The 17,957-nt window shown below is 40.2% G+C and overlaps 1 protein-coding gene across 2 annotated transcripts; it reads left to right on the top strand.

The window, feature by feature from the left end:
* The first annotated feature begins 1 nt into the window (after position 1).
* MFAP3 (microfibril associated protein 3) lies at positions 2-17,065 on the top strand. 2 transcript variants are annotated; one of them, XM_037156905.2, is made up of 4 exons: positions 19-68; positions 8,786-8,882; positions 9,745-10,221; positions 13,580-17,065. In XM_037156905.2, exons 3-4 carry the CDS (start codon positions 9,927-9,929, stop codon positions 14,371-14,373), a joined length of 1,089 nt encoding a protein of 362 aa, XP_037012800.2. In that variant the 5' UTR covers positions 19-68; positions 8,786-8,882; positions 9,745-9,926; the 3' UTR covers positions 14,374-17,065. The 2 variants fall into 2 exon arrangements, with proteins under 2 accessions (XP_037012799.2, XP_037012800.2); XM_037156904.2 differs by lacking the exon at positions 8,786-8,882 and having other exon boundaries at positions 2-68.
* Positions 17,066-17,957: the final 892 nt, after the last annotated feature.

The following is a 17,957-nucleotide window of genomic DNA, read 5'->3' as shown; positions in this document are numbered from 1 at the left end:
GTCCACGCCTAGTCCAGGGCACTTCCGGGTCAAGGCGCTCCAGCCGGAAAGGGCCTGGCGCCGTACTGGTGAGTAAAAGCTTGGTGGGGGTCACTGCCCGGGAGCTGCCGGGGTGGCCAAGGCTTGCGTTCAGAGCGGTGGGCTGAGGCACGACGTGAAAGGAACTAGTGTGTCCGCGGGTTTTTTCCGAAGGCGTGGCCTGAGCTGCAGGAGTTGACCACCCCGTATTTACTTATCGAGCGCTAACTGCCAGGAACTACCCCGGGCGCTTGGGACAGACGCACTGGTTTAGAGCCAACAGTGGCCCTGCTGTCGAGTAGTCGACATTCTAGTGTAGAGGCCGACCCTGAAAAAGCAAACAGGGAGGGCGGTCGGGGGGCTGAGTGAAAAAGGTGAAGGGATTACGAAGTAGTTACAAAATAGCCATGGGGATGTAAAGTACAGCTATAGGGAATATAGTCAATAATATTGGAATAACTTTGTACCGTGCCAGGTGGATACTGGAAATATTGGGGGGGACACTTGGTGAAGTGTATGATAGGCTGTTCATCTTAAACTAATACAAAATAATATTGAATGTAACTATAATTGAAAAAATAATAAAAATAAAAATCATTTATAAGAGGGTAGTGAAAGCTTTAAAGAAAATTAAACAGGATAATGTGATGGAACAAAGTGAGGGAATAAGCCTTATGGACGTCTGGAGAAGAGCATTCAAGGCAGAAGAAATAGCAAGTGCAAAGGCCTTTTGGTGGAAATAAACTTAGCGAGGTCAAGAAAAAGAAGAATGACTGAAGCGAAAAGAGGAAGATGCAACCAGAGACTGAAACAGGCCAAAATCTTGTGGGGTCTGTGAGCCAGGACAAGGATTTTGGCTTTTATTTAGAAAGCAATGAAAAACAATTGAAGGTTTGTACGCAGAGAAATGACATGCTCTGACTTACCGCTAAGTTTGCAACTGACCCCTCATCGGAAAGAATCACCTCCCACCAGTGTGAATGCACGAAACCGGATTGACAGCCAGAAAGAAAGGCATTACAGACACCCCTCCTTGTACAGTCCTGAAAAACAGTCCTAGTGAAGTGAAGGGACTTGGCCCTTTCAGAACCCAAGTCTCTTCAACTACATTTCATGGCTTAAGAATCATGATTTTAATGTCTGTATATAAAATTGTCGCTTCTTAAAAGAAGCCATTGTTTCACATTTTTATAAGTCTTTTTCATATCTGGCTTAATAGAAAACAGCTAGATTCTCAATCTCCTGCATTCATTGTGATTATCACCCACCATGTAGCTTCTGGAAAATTGCAACATATTGTGTGAAAAAGAGTGAAAAAGGCAAATAATGTGCTTGTATTATTATGAAAGTTGATTTGAAAAATCATATTTAACAAGTCTCATGGAGCCCTGAGCAGTGTGGTTTAGTTGGTTGGGTGTCACCCCACAAAGCAAAAGGGTGCCAGTTTGATTCCCTGTGAGGGCACATGTCTGAGTTGTGGGTTTAGTCCCCTGTTGAGAGGCAACTGATCGATGTTCCTCTCCCTCCCTTCTCTCTCTAAAAATAAATAAAATCTTTTTTAAAGAATAAATAAATAAAAAGTCTCAGGGAAACCACCCCCAGACAAGGTATGACACACTTTGAGAATCACCAAATTACAATATTGTTATGACAATCAAAAGAACTACAAACTTGATTTGAAAATCATTAAAACTATATGCAATATGAAATGCTGGTGCCCAGGCCCCCATTATAGAATAGCCAAGTCAATAAGTCTGAGTGAGGCCAGAAAATCTGTATCCTTAGCAAGCACCCCAGATTAATTTGATGTCATCCTTAACAAGCACCACAGATTAATTTGATGTAATCGGTCCAAGAATTAATTGCAGTTTGAGAAAACAAATTATAGATAACATTCTTTCTAGAGTTTTCTGCCCACTAAAATTTTTTTTAAATAGTGACTGTTTTTATATCTTCAAATCATTAACAGTTTCCAGAGGCTGAGACTCCGGAAAGTCAGTGAGAAGTTTGTAGCAAGTACCTTTCTGACTACCAAGTTGCTGAGTCTCTAAATTCAAATTGTTTGAATTGTGTAAATCCAGTCCTTTGCCAAGGACTGAGGTTTTTAACTGTGTCATCTAAGCCTACAGTTTTGGATGAATAAATAACTGATACAGAAAGAAAGTGGTAAGTCTTAGAATCAGGTACTTTAAGTGGGCTAGGGTACTAACAGCAAAAGAAATTCATTCAAAATTAAGAGGGTAGAGATGAGAGTTTAAGTGAAAGGCTTTTGAATAAGGTGAAATTTCAGTTGGCTGTTGTAGAGAGGGTCAAATTTCCACAGGATATTGGTCTGGAGGGGCGGGAAGCTTTAAGCAAAAGAACAACTGTAACTAGAACTTCGGGTGAAAAATTATTTGGAGAGAATAGAGAGTAAAACAGGTGTAGTTAAGGCCAAGCCAGTCACGAAAGCTGGGAAGATTTCAGAATTTAAGCAAAGAAAGGAATGAAAATGATAATCAGCCTCGAGATAAGGAAACTAAGACCACTCAAAATCATAGCTAATTAGTGACAGGCATAAGTAAAGGCCAGACTTGACTTCTAAATCTATTTATTCCTTTAAGAAGCAATTCTTGTTCATGCAGGCACTGTTGGGCTCTTTCTAGCAACTTCTATTCTGCCACCTGATTCTATTCCTAGATAATTATGCATGCCAGACTAGAATTTGAAACTTATCTCATAGGCAATGGAAAATCGCCAATGGTTTCGAAATCTCTTTGACTTTCTTGGATTTGTGTTTGGGGCCAATTCTGAGAGAGCAGTATTTGAGACATCCAAGGGGTATAGTTGGAGTTAAGGAGTCCCATTTGGAAATTAAAAGGATAGTGTAATATCCAGGTAAGGTAGAATTTCTATGACCTAGGTTAGGGACGTAGGACTTAATTGAAAAACATCTAGGAGTTGGACTAATAATAACAATAATATGTATTTATAATGTACCCATATTACTTCACCTCAAAGAGTAGCTCACAGTTACCCTATGAGGTGCTTATTATTAATAACCTGATTCAGTAGATGTGAAAACTAAGGCCTCTCAAACCCACCACTTTACCTAGTGATAGAATCAGGCACTCTTAATTCCAGTGCTTCCAACCACCAAGCTGTAGTGATCCTATAACTTTGACCTTGAAAAACTGGAAGAATTCTATTGTGTAACTATAATTCAAGCTATGTATATGCCGAGCAAGTAGATCTGAGGATGGGAGTGAGGAGCTCTGTTTTAGTTACAGTGAATTTTATCACTTCTCGGCCTTTTGGCTAAGTATAGTACCTGTTCTTATCAGTTATACTGAGTTTTGGATACTGGGGTATTTTTCAAACTTAAAAAAATGGATATGGAGATCATAAATCAAACTTGTTATATCAGTGTTTTTGTCATTTGCATCTAGTAGCTTCAGCTCATGGCAAAAAGAATAAAACTTGTAAGTATAACAAATACTCCTGGGTTTAAAACAAAGCTCCAATAAATGCAGAAGGTGTTCCTCAGTGTGCCCGAAAATATGTTACAGTCAGAGCAGAGTGCCAAAGTGCCAGTTAGGAGGTGTGTGACGGCTCCAAGATACCACTGGGAACGCAGGAGCTGTTTTAATCAGAACTTTTTAGAAAATGGCCCTCAAAATGGTGATTTCTTTTAAAATCTTACCCTTTTATGTTATAGGTTCCTATAAAATGCTTCACTATAAGCAGAACAGCTTTGTTTGTTCTTTGCAAAGAATAGAGGAGTGCTAACAATCTGCTAACAAAATTGGATCTTCCTTTGCTTTTCCCCCCTTTGCCAATTCAGAATGCCACTCTGACCATTTGTGTGGCAGAGAGAGGGGAACCTCTCCATTTTTCCACTGTAACAATGCAGGCAGAGAAGAGCAGATGAGCTGTAAATACAGCCTAGAACACATTTAATTATGGAGACTGGAGCATTAATATCCCAGTATACTTGGAGCAAAAGCCAATACCATCTGGGCCTCAGTGTTTTCCTCCCTTTGAGTTATCCCAGAACTATTTCTGCAAACAGCCATTTCCTCAGCCAACTTAATCTTGAGCCACAAAAACGGAAACCAGCCACATTACTTCCTTATTTACTGCTGTTGAGAATTGGAACAGAACGCAAATATTTCATAGAAGTTGGCAGGAACAGCAACAAGGCAATCTGCTAGGGATGACAGTTTAGGCACTTTCTTTTTTTTTTAATGATATAACCAATATTCAGAATGGTTTTGTAGGGTAAAATCATTTACATTTCTGATTATTCATGAACTTAGAAAAGCTTATGTTTTACTACACTTAAAAAATGAAAAAGGCGTTGGAATAAATTTGAGCATTACACTTTTCTGTTTTTCTTATTCATGCTGAAGCAAGGTAGTAAAAAATTCTACCAAGTAACTTCATCCACAAGCATAGCATAGCCCCTTTTAACTGTTTGCAGGAAGGTGGCACTTTGATTTTTTTTTTTTTAACCCTTTCTTCATAGCCTCCAAATGTCAGCTGCTGCACTGAGACTAGCAGGCATGATATCTGGGAAGTTCCAAACTTACAAGTGAATTCAAGTTCTTTCTCTTTTGCGAACACAGCACAATTATACTTCTCTCATTACATCTCACACTGTCTTGTACAGAGCTGTTTCTCCCTCCAGGCTAGTTTGTCAATTCTTGAGGGTCTGGGACAGTATCCTACTTCACCTCAGCTTCCTTTGCACACCCAGGACTTTGTCTTGTGCATGATGAGCCCCTGGCGATTCTAAGCTGTTTTAAAATCATTACTCCAGAATGAGTACAATGGTTTTAATCAATGTAGTTTTTGTTGCTGATAGCAGAAACCAATTCACACTAACTTAAGTAAAAGGAAATTTAGTATAAGGAGATAAGTCAAGGGTTTCCTGATCCCAAGTGTGATTTGTTGCTTTACTCTCTTGTCTGCTTCTGTCACTTTGAACATGCACATATCTTGGCCAGTGTGTTCCCTCCCAACTGCCAAATAGCCTCTTATCTCCAATGGGCTGTATCTTTTAGTAGCTCAGGCTAGAAGGTCTTAGTGTTCGGGGATGCCATGCTATGAGTATGAAGCACCCCAGCTGGGCCTATCTTTACCGGCTGGCCGGAAAGGACAGTGTGCGACCCGTTGCTCTCCCTCCCGGCCTGAATTAGTGGGCCCGGATACTTCCGCCCCCTTTGACCTAAGAGCAGTTTAAGGGTGTTCATAGTACTTTCTAGACCCTGTCGTACAGTTTTCTCTAAATTTCTCTGAGAGGCACATGGCTATGTCTGCGTAGAACAGGACCTGAAATCTTCACGGCGTGAGCAGCTTGTGCGCCACCCCAGTGTGTGGGGAGGCAGGGCGGGCTGCCTGCTAGCCCTAGCACAGCCTAGAGCCTTCTGCTGAACTCCATCTTTTTTCTCCTTTCTAGCCATGTCTTCCCTTCCTTGTTTGCACATTTCCTTTACTTTCATGGTCTTCATTTTGAATAAAGTTGAATAAAGATGCTTGTTTCTTTTGGGGGCGGGGGGGTAATCTTATCGAAACCAGGAAGTAGAATTTTGTCAGGAGCCAGAACCGCATGTGCGAGTCTCTTTCTCTTCCTGACTCCGCTCCTCTCTACCACCCGCTCTCTCCCTTCTCCCTCCCTGTCGTCCTTTCTCTCTGTTGCTCTTTGTATGTGTGGCCCACACCTGACTGCCTCAGCCCCCTATATTCCTTCTCTTCTTCAAAAAGCCCCAACCCCTAGTGTCTCGATTCCAAATTCCAGGAACAAAGGTTTTAATGAGTTTAGTCAGCCAGTGGGTTGGCTTCCTCCTGGGCCTGAGAAGGCAGGGTTCAAAACGGGGAAGCATGGGCTAGGTAAATCACAATGAAGGTTTCCTACCACAAACTCAGGACATGTGAAAACAATGTTAGCTTATATGTGCTTGGAGTCTAAGCATGGTTTACAATGCCCGTTTGATCCGTGTTTTTGCAAACTATTTATTTGCAGTAAGAAAAAGAAAAATATGAAACTTAAAATTAAAGGTTGAAATTATGTAATGGAGTTTTACCCCACCCCTTAAGATTTTTAAATAGTTGGCAGTATTCTGAATAAAAGTGTTAAACTAATAAAAGTAATAGTTTTGCTGTAAGGTGTAGAATTTAGTACAATATCTCAAAGGACCACTAACAATAATAACTAGAGTTTATTCCGTGATTACTATTGCTAGACTCTGTTTTATATATCCTGGCTCATTCAGACCTCTCAATAGTCCTATGAGAGTACATACTGTTATTTCCCCTACTTTAAAGATGAGGGGACTGGGGCATAGAGAGATTATTGTCATTAACAAAAGTTACAAGGCTGTTAAAATTGGAGCCAGATTGGAATCCAGGAAATCTGGCTCCAGAGTCTGTGCTTTGAACTTCCCTGCTACCCTGCCTTTATCAGAGGCCTGCAGTTACGATGTTCCAGGGTGATCGACGCCAAAATGGCATGCGAGTGACAGCCGTGTTGTACTGGAGGTGTCCGCCCAGTCTGGAGCACCATTCGACGGCGCTGTCGTAGAGGACGTAAGCAAGTGTATTAGTGGTCTCTGGCTGCCACTCGTGGACACTCTGCCTCAGAATCACTCAGGGAGCTAATTAAAAACCCTGAATTCCAAGGTCTGACCCCAGTGGTTCTTACTCTGTAGATGATTGATATTCAACCTGGTTTGGAAGCTCTGCACTTGGTAATCTTTTATTCCCACCGTCATCTTCTAGAACAAGGTAGTAAATGAGACTTTGGTGGCTGGTTCAAGGAATTTCTTTAAGCATTACACCCTTAAGTTCTTTCGAGATAGTCAGCATTGTCTCTTTTGTGTCAGAAAATATAAGCACTATAAATGCCTGTCGGTTTGAGTAACTATGATCCCTGTTGCATAGCATTCTTCAATTTACAAAGATCTATCACATACTTGATCAAGTTTAAACTAATCTCCATCAGTAGCTATTTACTGACCATGTGCTAGTTATGCAGTACAGCAATAAAAATTATAGTCCCTGTGTCACAGGTGAGATGTGATAGACTGCCTAGCAGTGCAGAGCAGCGTGTACTAGAGCCAGGCATGTAGAGTAATGGCAGGGCTACAGGGTCTGGAGCCATCCTGGGTCCCGGTGTACACTGCATCCACGTGGGAGGAAGAGCCAGGCCTAGAGAGGAGGCTCGGAGGCTGCCTGAAGAAGGGGTTCCACACAGCAGTAACACAGTCAGGACGCTGCTTGCCGGAAAGCCCTCGCCTGTGGAGACCGTCCATTCCCCAGAAGTTCCTGCATCTCAGGGCAGGGGAGTCCATTTCTTCTATTTCCAGTGTCTTCTACGCTCGCTGCCTTGATCTGGGGGGATATCACCATGCTTGCATCTGCCCCACTCTTGAGCCTTTCACTGTGGCCTCTTCATCTTAGACAAGTTATCTCCTTCACTCACTTCAGCCTCCCAGTCCAATTCCCAAAGTCCACCTCCAATTTTGCTGTTGGCTCAGACTGTTCTCCCCCAGAATCAGGAATCCGACCCAGTTCTCTCCGGTCACCACCTCTCCTTATCGCAACCGCAACTCACAACTCGTAGCTCTTATTCCTGACCACCTCCTAACCAGTGACCCTTCTGTTTTTCCGTACCCCCTAGAACACTAGAACACTTTACCTAGAAAATTTTACCTAGAACACTTCTCTTGCACTCTCGAATGTTGTTTATCCCTCAGGTCCTGCTGCACATCTCACTTTCTGAGGGAGGCTTTCTGCAGTGAGGTTAGTGTCCCATGTTGGGTGCTCCTGTCACATCCTATACTTTTCCTTGGGTAGCATTTAGTATAGTTTGTGTGTCTGTAGTTAGTGTCTATGTCCTCTTGCAGACTGAGCTCCATGAAGGCAGAGGCAGTGTCTGTAGTACAGTAAGTTGTACGTATAGACATTATTGAGTAGAATAAAAATATATACCTTCAGTCTAAAATAGTGGTTCTAAATCAGTGGTGGGCAGAAGTGTGGGGGAAGGAAATGGCAGGATAAGAAACACTGTGGTATTACACTATAGTGGAGTTTGGGGGGAGTTACTTGTTTTATTTGTTTTCGTGTTTCGTTTCACTACAAAGAGCACAGGCCTCTAGCTCAGAGCCTTCAGCAGATGGCAATATCTCTGAAAGTTAATAACACTGCTTTGTTTTCATTGTGCTTATGTGTACAGTTACTTTTATGTGCAGATGTGATATAGACTTCTAAAATAAATGTATGAAAGTGAAATAATGGTTTATTTTTTTAAGCATGCATAATAATAACTTGGTACAGGGATATAACAAAAAATGCATGAAAGGGACACCTCATCAAAGTCCCGAGGAGCGCCTGGGCCCGAGCGCCTTGCTTCCTTCGCGTCATTTCAGTGGGGTGTGGGGAGGAAATGGAAATAGGTGCATGTGTCCACCTATTATGTACAGCAAAGTCTGAAGTTCTTCTGCTTTACTCTAAATATTAGTCTGTCCTTAAATTAGAAAGATATAGAAAGATACAGAAAATTATTTTCATCATTCAACCATCCTTTCAAGGGCTAATGAAAATTAAATGACATTTACAGCTTATTGTGATTCAGACTTTGGCAAAATACAATGACCCGTTGCTTTTTATGTTACGTGAGTAAGAAGCCTTCATGAAAATATAAAGGGGAGTAAATGTCATTTCCAAAACTAATTATTTGGGGCCTTTGTAAGAAATAAAGCTAGTTGTTTCATCCCATATTTTACAGAAATAAGAGGTGAAATTTTTCTTCAAAAGACAGTGATTTAAAAGAGGAGTCAAATTACCAGGCCAGTGACCACCAATACATGAACTCTTAGACTGAGGTACCATTTTCCTTTTTAATTCATGGTATTTTACTCTTCTTTTAAATTTGTTTGGTAATCATTCCCTGTGGCTTACATTTGCATTTCTACCAACTAGTTGTTTAAGATGTCAGTTTCTCTCTTAGCTAATTTTGCAGCCTTTGAGCTAGAAATTTGGTATTCTTACAAACTTAAATGTACTATATTTTGTCTCTTGATATTGAAGAAACTATTAAAGGAAAATTATTTTGTCTAACATTCTTGCCCAAGTGTTATACCTCAGAAGTCAGTATATGTATATTTATGTATATAGAGTAGTTCAATTTTCTTTCTAATATTAAATCAAAAGAACTACCTCAACTGTCTCTGCATTATTTATATCTAATATAGCTATGTACTTGAGCTACTCAGATTTTGAGCTCCATGGTAGTGATCACAATATACCAGTTGATTTACATTATTGATACAATAACAGATGGTACAGGTTGAAATAAAAGATCATTAGGCTAGATATTTTAGCCTTCAGTGGCTCCCTGGAATTTGTCAGAGTGAAATAGAATCATAGGTTTTCAGAACTAGAAGAGTCTTTAAAAATTGTTTTTTCCAGTCCTGTATTTAACTGATGAGAAAACAAGCCCAGCTACATGCCAGGGTTGTACAGCCCGTTTGCAGGACCAGAACCCAGGTCTGCCATTTCCCAATTCAGTGTTCTTTCTGCTGTCTCTGTGTGAGATTTTTAGGTGGTATTCTCTCTATTGTACTCACTCCCTAATGTTGGCCCTGATTATTCTAATCAATTTTACATCTCTTCATTTATTGAACCTAAAGTTTTACCTCATTATGAGTCTTTGTTGGTTAAACTTTATATCTGACTTTCTTTTAGGTTGGTCTTCACTCACATGTTTTAATCTTCAAGATCCATTTCAAAGTGGAAGACTTCAAAATCCATTTGGATCTACCACTTTTTTGGAAAACTCCAATATCAAGCAATAAATTACCCGTTGTACTCTTGTTTCAGTATAGAAGCTTTCTCCAAATCTAAAGAAGATTGTCTCCCATTTTCCCATGAAGCCACATTGTTGTTTATTCACTTTAGTGGTGAGTGTTACTATGCCAGCTGCTTTTGTTTTGGAAGATATAGGCTTCAACCACATAGACCCACTGGGAGCAAATCACAGTTCTTCCAATACATCGTTTCCTCTAAGCTTTGAACTCTCAGCAGGCTCCCACACGGGTGATGATGTCATCATAGCCAAAGAGGGAGCTAGCGTTTCAATCGAGTGTCTTCTCACAGTCGAGCACTATGAAGATGTCCATTGGTACAACTCGAAAGGACAGCAGCTGGATGACAGAGGCAGAGGTAACTGCACCAGGGTATAATTTAATCAAGGTTACTCATTTCCTGTTAACTTCTTTCTTCTTAGTTTTATGGCATATTCAACAAGAAATCTCAAAGGCAAGGTACCAGGGTGACTAGTTAAAACTTTTGAAAGGCCCAGAGCATTATACCTATCAGAAAAAGTCAGTTAATTATAATTAACCAAAAGGAGAACAAAGTAAGGAATAGTTATACATTTAAAAGGTGTTCATATGATGACAGTGAACCACTTTCTCTCCTCTTCGTGAGTTGGTTTCCTTTTCCTTGAAGGTGGACTCCATCAGGGCTGCTGCCAGCAGCAGGGCAGGCCCTGCCGTGCACGGCTCTGGGGGACCATTCACCTAGACTGTGATGTGGACAGAACAGTGTGGCGGCCCTGTGGGAGTGCAGCAAGAAGGATGTGGGCTAGACTTAAGTAAATTTGTGAAGACATTTTTGCTCAGAAATGAGTTGAGTTACTAAAAATGTTAGAGGAAATCCAGGGTTTTAGAGTCTTTTTTTTGTGTGTGACTATAGATCTGTGCAAAAACTTTCAGTCCCTCTGGGAATTGGAAGCCCACTGCGGAGGAGCTCTATAATCCCTTCTGGCTCATTTTTTCCTTTCTATGCACTTAATTTATTTGAAAACAGGAGAGTTTCTCTTGTAATTTTTTTTTTTGTATCTCCATCTTAAAAATCACACAAACGTCAATCATAATGTGACCAAGGTCTACTTTTTGGCAGGTTTTTAACTTTGTTGCTTTGGGATCTGTGAACACATCTTAATCAGCAGAATGTTTCTTTCCTCAACTAGTTTTCTGTTAGAAAGATTTTTTTAAAATACTGCTTGGGTTAAAATACATCAAAAAGACATCACCATGAAAAATCATTAGGGTAAACATTAAATCTAGGATTCTTACAAGGTTCACTTTTGGAAAAGGCCCCTTATCTTTCTTGCTAGAAAGATAGTCTAATCTCTTGGAATATAAAGGATATTTGGTTATTCACAATAGAATGAAAAACAAGAGGAGACAGGTGGTGTTTCCTTCTAAAGTGTATATACTAAACATTTTAAATGTCTACAAACTGAGTAACTGATCACCAGGGGATTTGAAGTGTTTGAGTTATTAGAAAGAGCAATGCATGTTTAACCAGCTTCTTAAGAACATAGACCTATGAAATCAGAATCTCGAGAGTGATGTCCAGAATGTGTGTTTGGAACCTGATTTGGGGTTCCACATTTGGACTCACCGAACTGGACTCTTACCTCCTTTGGGCTGTAAGGTCCTGACCAAATACCACTGAGATTTGAATCCTTCAGTTAATGTGATTATTACAGACTGACTGCATAAACAAAGCTTAGGTTGAGTTGAGACCAGCCAATTGGAATGGCAGTTTTATTTTCCCTTTACTTGGAAAACCACTAAACTAACATTTGTCATTGATGCTTTCAACAGCAGCTCTAAAAAATTGTATTAAGTTTTATGAATCTCAAGTGAGAGGAGTTTAAAGAGCTTGCCAGTCTAGTATGAGGTTCATAAAGCTTGAGCTATTGTCAGCAAGTGAGCTGGAGAGTTTATATTGCGGTCATAGCACAGTAACTGATGAATGGAGTCTATGTAGCTCATCATATCTTCAATTCCTGGGGTATCCTTTTCATAGCTCCAAGTTCAAAACACAGGAGCTTGAGGAATAATTGCTTTATTTATAGCTACATATTTTCCTCCTCCTTTTTTGTTGGTGAAGTGATGGCTCTTAACTATAACTATAGAATTTACATAAATGTTGATGATGAAAACCATAAGCAAAATCCAAAGTGCTTACTAAGAAATGTGCCACTAAAATAATCTAGAACTATAGGATCTTGGGGATTAAAGAGATCCGGAAGATTAGGATTCAGGTGGTGCTCAAGAAGCAGTCACCTAGCCTCCTCTGGGACACCAGCTGTAGTCACACCTACACCCCAGATTAGCCCATCGATCCCAGCTTTGAACAACTGTTATAGTCAAAGCACAGAATATGCTGAAAATTTACTGTGAACATGAGAGTGAGAACCGAGCAAGGAGAACCAGGTTATTAAAGGCTACCGAGTCCAGGTCAGCATGCTTTGCTTTTCATATCCTTTTATAGTTTTGTACACACGTTTCCTGAATGAAATACCTTCATATATGGAAGAGAAGTGGCATGTTTAGGTTAAAAACAGAAGCCCAGGCAACTTTAAGGCATCTTAAAGGCAACTTTATTCTTTTAGCAAGCTGCTCGCTTACCCTGACTTGTAAGACATGTCTTTTGGCCTGTGCATCGATTACTCATGCCAGAAAATCAAGATGATATCATCAGCAAACTTTTTCTAACATAACAAATTAAGGTGTGCAAGGCATGCTCCATTAGCCAATTAGTAATTAAACAAATTCATTAAATTGGATTTTTTAAAAAACAATTTTGCCCATTATATAAGTTCATTATCTAAAATAAGCACAGTTAAATTAAGTGAAAATCACTCATAACCCATCGTCCAGAAATGACCACTGTTTTATATTTCTGAGGCATATTCTTCTGGTATATGAAAGTGTGTGGGTAGACACTGTGATGTAGACACACATACGACACACCTGATTTTATTGCACTGTGCTCTATTGTACTTCACATATGTTACAGTTTTTTTTTTACATATTAAAGGCATGACCTCAACCAGTAAAATGATTAGGACTTGCTTTGTTACAATACTCGCTTTATAGAGGTGGTCTGGAACTGAACCCTCAATATCTCTGAGGTATGCCTGTATAAATAGAAACATTTTTGTAAGATTACTCATTTAGTGTTATGTAGATGTAACTGTCTCCCTAAAAGGCTGGTCAGGTTTAGCAGTGAAAAGGTAGCCACAATAATCATTACTGTCAAGAAGGAAGATCTTAGCCCTGGCTGGTGTAGCTCGGTAGATTGAGCGCGGGCCTGCAAACCAGACAATCGCGGTTTGATTCCCAGTCAGGGCACATGCCAGGGTTGCAGGCAGGTTCCCTGCAGGCCAGTTCCCAGCAGGGGACGCACGAAAGGCAACCATACATTGATGTTTCTCTCCCTCTCTCCTTCCCTTCCCCTCTAAAGATAAATAAATAAAATCTTAAAAAAAAAAAAAAAAAAAGAAGGAAGATCTTCATTCCCTTTTGAAGTTCCAGGCTATTTAAATTCTGACCCTGTACATAACCGTCTGCCGTTTGTTACGTGATTTGCACAAACAGCACGACCTAACAGATGAGTTAAAGTACTTTTGTGAAGAACAGGAATATTGATAAGCCAGTTGGCATATTAAGTGGTAATAATCTTTATGCTGTAATCTTTTTTATTTCTGTTGGGTTATCAGGTGGAAAATGGTTTGTTTCTGGTAACTTCCTGAATATCACCAACGTAGCCTTTGATGACCGTGGGCTCTATACGTGTTTCGTCACCTCTCCAGTCCATGCCTCCTACTCTGTCACCCTGCGTGTCATCTTCACCTCAGGAGACATGAGTGTCTACTACATGATCGTTTGCCTGATTGCCTTCACAATCACTCTCATCTTGAATGTCACACGGCTCTGCATGATGAGCAGCCATCTTCGTAAGACCGAAAAGGCTATCAATGAGTTCTTCAGAACAGAAGGGGCTGAGAAACTTCAGAAGGCCTTTGAGATTGCAAAACGCATCCCCATCATCACCTCTGCCAAGACCCTGGAGCTCGCCAAAGTCACACAATTTAAGACCATGGAGTTTGCTCGTTACATAGAAGAACTGGCACGAAGCGTCCCTCTCCCACCACTTATTCTAAACTGCAGGGCCTTTGTTGAGGAGATGTTTGAGGCTGTGCGAATGGATGACCCGGATGACATGGGAGAAAGAATTAAAGAGAGACCTGCCTTGAACGCTCAAGGTGCCATCTATGTCATTAACCCAGAGATGGGGCGGAGCAACTCACCAGGAGGAGATTCGGATGACGGTTCTCTGAATGAACAAGGCCAGGAAATAGCAGTTCAGGTTTCTGTCCACCTTCAGTCAGAGACCAAAAGTATTGGAACAGATTCTCAAGACAGCAGTCATTTCAGCCCGCCTGATGATATGGGATCTGCCGAGTTGAACTCTAACTACAAAGATGGGGTATATGAAAACTGCCAGCTTTGAGCTCTCCCAGTACCTACAGAAACTGCTCTCAGAACAGGAACCTGTTTCATGCAGGAAATAACCTTTTTAACAAAAGATCACTAGGGTTTTCCCCTCATTCCAACTAAGCACATCAGAAGGTGCATTATTGCCAAAAATCTTTGTTAAAAAGGCAGCACTTTCCTGTCTGATATTTCTCATTCGTTTTTCTCAAACTTGAGTAATACACGTGAAAATTGAAAGGAGCCTCAGAGGTCAACGTGATGGGAAAAGCACTGCACTGAGAGTTCCATGGATTCTCTGATCATGGTTCATCCATTGGTTTAGGGCTGACACGTATCTTGCAGCCTCAGTTTTTCTACCAATAAGACGAGGTATTTACATTAAATAATACCTAAAGGTGTTTCTAGCCTTATAACTTCTTATCCATCACCTTGAATCCACTGAAATCTTTAGCATGTCTCTGAATAAGTCCTTCCCTGGACTTTTAGTCCCCCTTAATGGAAAGGGCCAAGCCGAGACTCTTCTGTGGTGTAGATTTCTCTACCAATGCCATAGCGCATGAAGATGTGGGTGTTGTGCCGTCGTGGTGCCGTGTGGAGTGTGCAATTGCATGTGCTAGGTTGGATCTCTTCAGCGTAGTCCCTGTCTGTGTTACAGTTATCAGGAAGCTGACTACTCATTAGTAAACTACTTTCCATGAGTAAATTGGTCCTTTGGGGGATATATTCCATCTTTTTAACTTACTGAGGTGCCACTGAGCTGGCAGTGATTTCTCAACTGATCTCCAAAAGCGAGCTATTTGTTTCTAAGGAATAGCATCCCCTGCTTTTAGAATAAGAAACCATGTCAAATCATCTGTCTCTGGTAAATCATGGGTTTTCACATTCCTGTTAAGAGAATTTCTCAGGCTTCCCCTTTCTAAAAGTACTGGACTCGACAAGGGGGTTCTGTATTTGGGATCTTATTCCCAGGGGAAACCCAGAGTTGGATTCCTCTTTAGACTGCTGTCAACCCTCTTGCCCCTTGTGGTCTTAAATATGGTGCTAAAGGTTGCATGCATGCCTCCTTACCTTGTTTCGTTTATATGTTATTGTTGAGGGTTTCATTTTTGTACTTCAGATAAAGAATTGAGTTAAGGCTCCTGCAGCCATTCTGGGAAGCACTAACCTGAAATAAGATTTAATAATGGTATATAGCGTATGTTACTGTATTAAATATATTATTAAATAGATATGGATACATAGATATTTATATACACATACATACAAATGATCGAGACATAAAGAGGGAGAAAAATTATGAATGATGCCGCCTGATTCAACTGTTTGTAATAAACACTTTAAGACTGTTTCTTGCCTGGCTGAGATCTGGTATGATGGAATTGTCGATATTCTTCAGAATAATTTCTTTAGCTACCGGAAGCTTGGTGTCATTTAATTTTAAGAACTTGGCAGTGGAGCTCCATTTGGTACTTCACGTTTCTTCATTTGGCTTCTGATTATCGAAGCATTGCTTGAACTAGGGGGTCCTGCGGGAAATGTTCACAGGAGGTTTTATCAGGATTTTAATTTAAGGTTTCAAATAGAGGAAGGGAGGAAGTTCAAAGTGTGACCAGACAGAACTCATTCCTCCCTTTGTCCAGGTTTATCAGAAATAATACATCTGTTCTGGAGAGCACGAATGAATCAATGTGCAGTTTTATCAGGTAGCGTTGTAGATAAATATAATGATGCTGCCTTTTCTCTCTCTCAGGCTGTTCCCATGGAAACCTCAGAGCCAAACAAAAGCTACCAGTCGTTTGGCCATTTAGCCAAAGCTTGCCTTGGCTCCTAGACCTGTATTTCTCTAAGGAAAACTATTTTCATACTCTTGGTTACGAGAGCAAGGGCTCTGGAACATTCCCTAGCTTATAGAACATGTTTCCCCTCCCAGAATGTTTCTCTTGAAAAATGGAAACTTTTTAAAATCCCTTGTTTGTGATCTGTGCCCTGAACTTTCCTCAGCTCTTCAGAAGCATCCCCAGTCCTGCCCCAGTGTAGCATCTCTGGGCTCATTTCTTCCAATGTAACTTGTCACATTAAAGAGAATGGATTTGCCCAACATGTCTTCATAATGGACGTGAGTGTTTGGAACCCTAAGGTAGACCTTATTTAATGCAAAGTCGTGGGAATCAGGGCTTTGTAAAAATGCGGGAAACATTGAAAAGCCTGTCAGTTCACACTATCATATAATAATTAAATGCAGGCTATTTCAGTATATCCTGGATAAATTATTTTAGAAACATAATGCTGACTTAATTTGGTGGCCAAACTGGATTACTTTGAATATTCCAGGTTATGGTATCATCACTAAAGAATTAAAGTAGGTCAAAATTTAATCAGAGTTGGTATTTCTAAAGCTAGTTTTGAAGAGAAAGGAAATTGTACTTACTAGTGTTTTCTGTATCTAATCAAATACTCTTCATTATAAGTAATAGTCTCATGTTTTTGTAAAATCTTTAACCTTTTCAACTTAAACTATAGTCTAAAAGTCTTTTGATAATAACTGATATAAATATACTTGCGTCTTATTGGATTTTATAGTTAGTGGAAAGGCATTTACTCAATAAAATGTATTCAAAATATTTATGTCATTTATAAATTTTGTCTTGTATTTAATGAAACTTGTCTTTATGAAATGGTGGCTTTGTGAAATAAATTTACCAAAAATAGACACATAAGCATTTTTATACATTTTTTACCAGCTGAAAGCAGGCAGGCATCTTTTGAGCTGATAAGCTGATCCTCAAAGCTGCATCTGTTGTGATAGGTTAAGTCTTAAGTCTGGCCCAGTGAGCGTCTATATTTCCTACCAGCTTCGTTGTTATAAACATCTCAGAGTTGCTGACCTGGAATGGTTATGAGAAGGCCTCTGGCTTCTTTGCTTCACTTAACGTATGTTTTAAAGTCAAAGCACACTGCTTTCCTTTCAGCCCTTCAGCCTCAGTGAAGCCCTTGGTACAGCCCTCACCACACCCTGCATGTAGTCTCACCTAGGTCAGACTTGGTCTTTGTGTCCCAGAGTGGCGCGGGAGCACGGCGTGCTTATTTCCCAGAAAGAGTCCAGCCACTCGTGGACGCTAGCCTTGTCTCCACACACTAGCAGTTATGACACAAGTGTACCTCATTTCCCACGTCACCAGTTAGAGAACACAGTCCTTTCTCTTCTAGGCCAGTAAGGTTGAAAATGCTAAGCCTTATACAAAAACTTGTAGGTTCTCAACACATTTCATAAAGGTAAATGAGTATTATTTGATATAGTTCAGATGATATTTAAATGGTCACAGTTTTAATGGATGCATTAAAATTTTGTCCTTTTTAAAGTCATAGTCGAATGTAAAATATTAAATGTTTAATGTATTATGTTTTATTTGTCTCATGTCTTCTATGGAGTATGTACTCATTTTAACGTGTGATGGAATTTGATGTTAATGATTTTCATTTAACCAGGAGTAAGTTTGGATTCAAGGTGGATGCCACCATGGCTGCCCATTTTAATTTTACAAATATTTACTAAGCATTTGTGTTTTTGGTGCTGTGATTCATACTGCCTTACGTGGGTTT

The sequence above is a fragment of the Artibeus jamaicensis genome, unplaced genomic scaffold (assembly GCF_021234435.1).
Source record: "Artibeus jamaicensis isolate MK-2021 breed Jamaican fruit bat unplaced genomic scaffold, CSHL_Jam_final contig_432, whole genome shotgun sequence".
Lineage (NCBI taxonomy): Eukaryota > Metazoa > Chordata > Mammalia > Chiroptera > Phyllostomidae > Artibeus > Artibeus jamaicensis.
This window is presented reverse-complemented; position numbering and strand designations above follow the sequence as displayed.

Coding starts and splice junctions, on each gene's coding strand:
- MFAP3 (XM_037156904.2), top strand. CDS start 9,927: ATGAAGCCACATTGTTGTTTATTCACTTTAGTGGTGAGTGTTACTATG. Junction 10,222..13,579: donor GCTGGATGACAGAGGCAGAG/GTAACTGCACCA, acceptor TTGGGTTATCAG/GTGGAAAATGGTTTGTTTCT.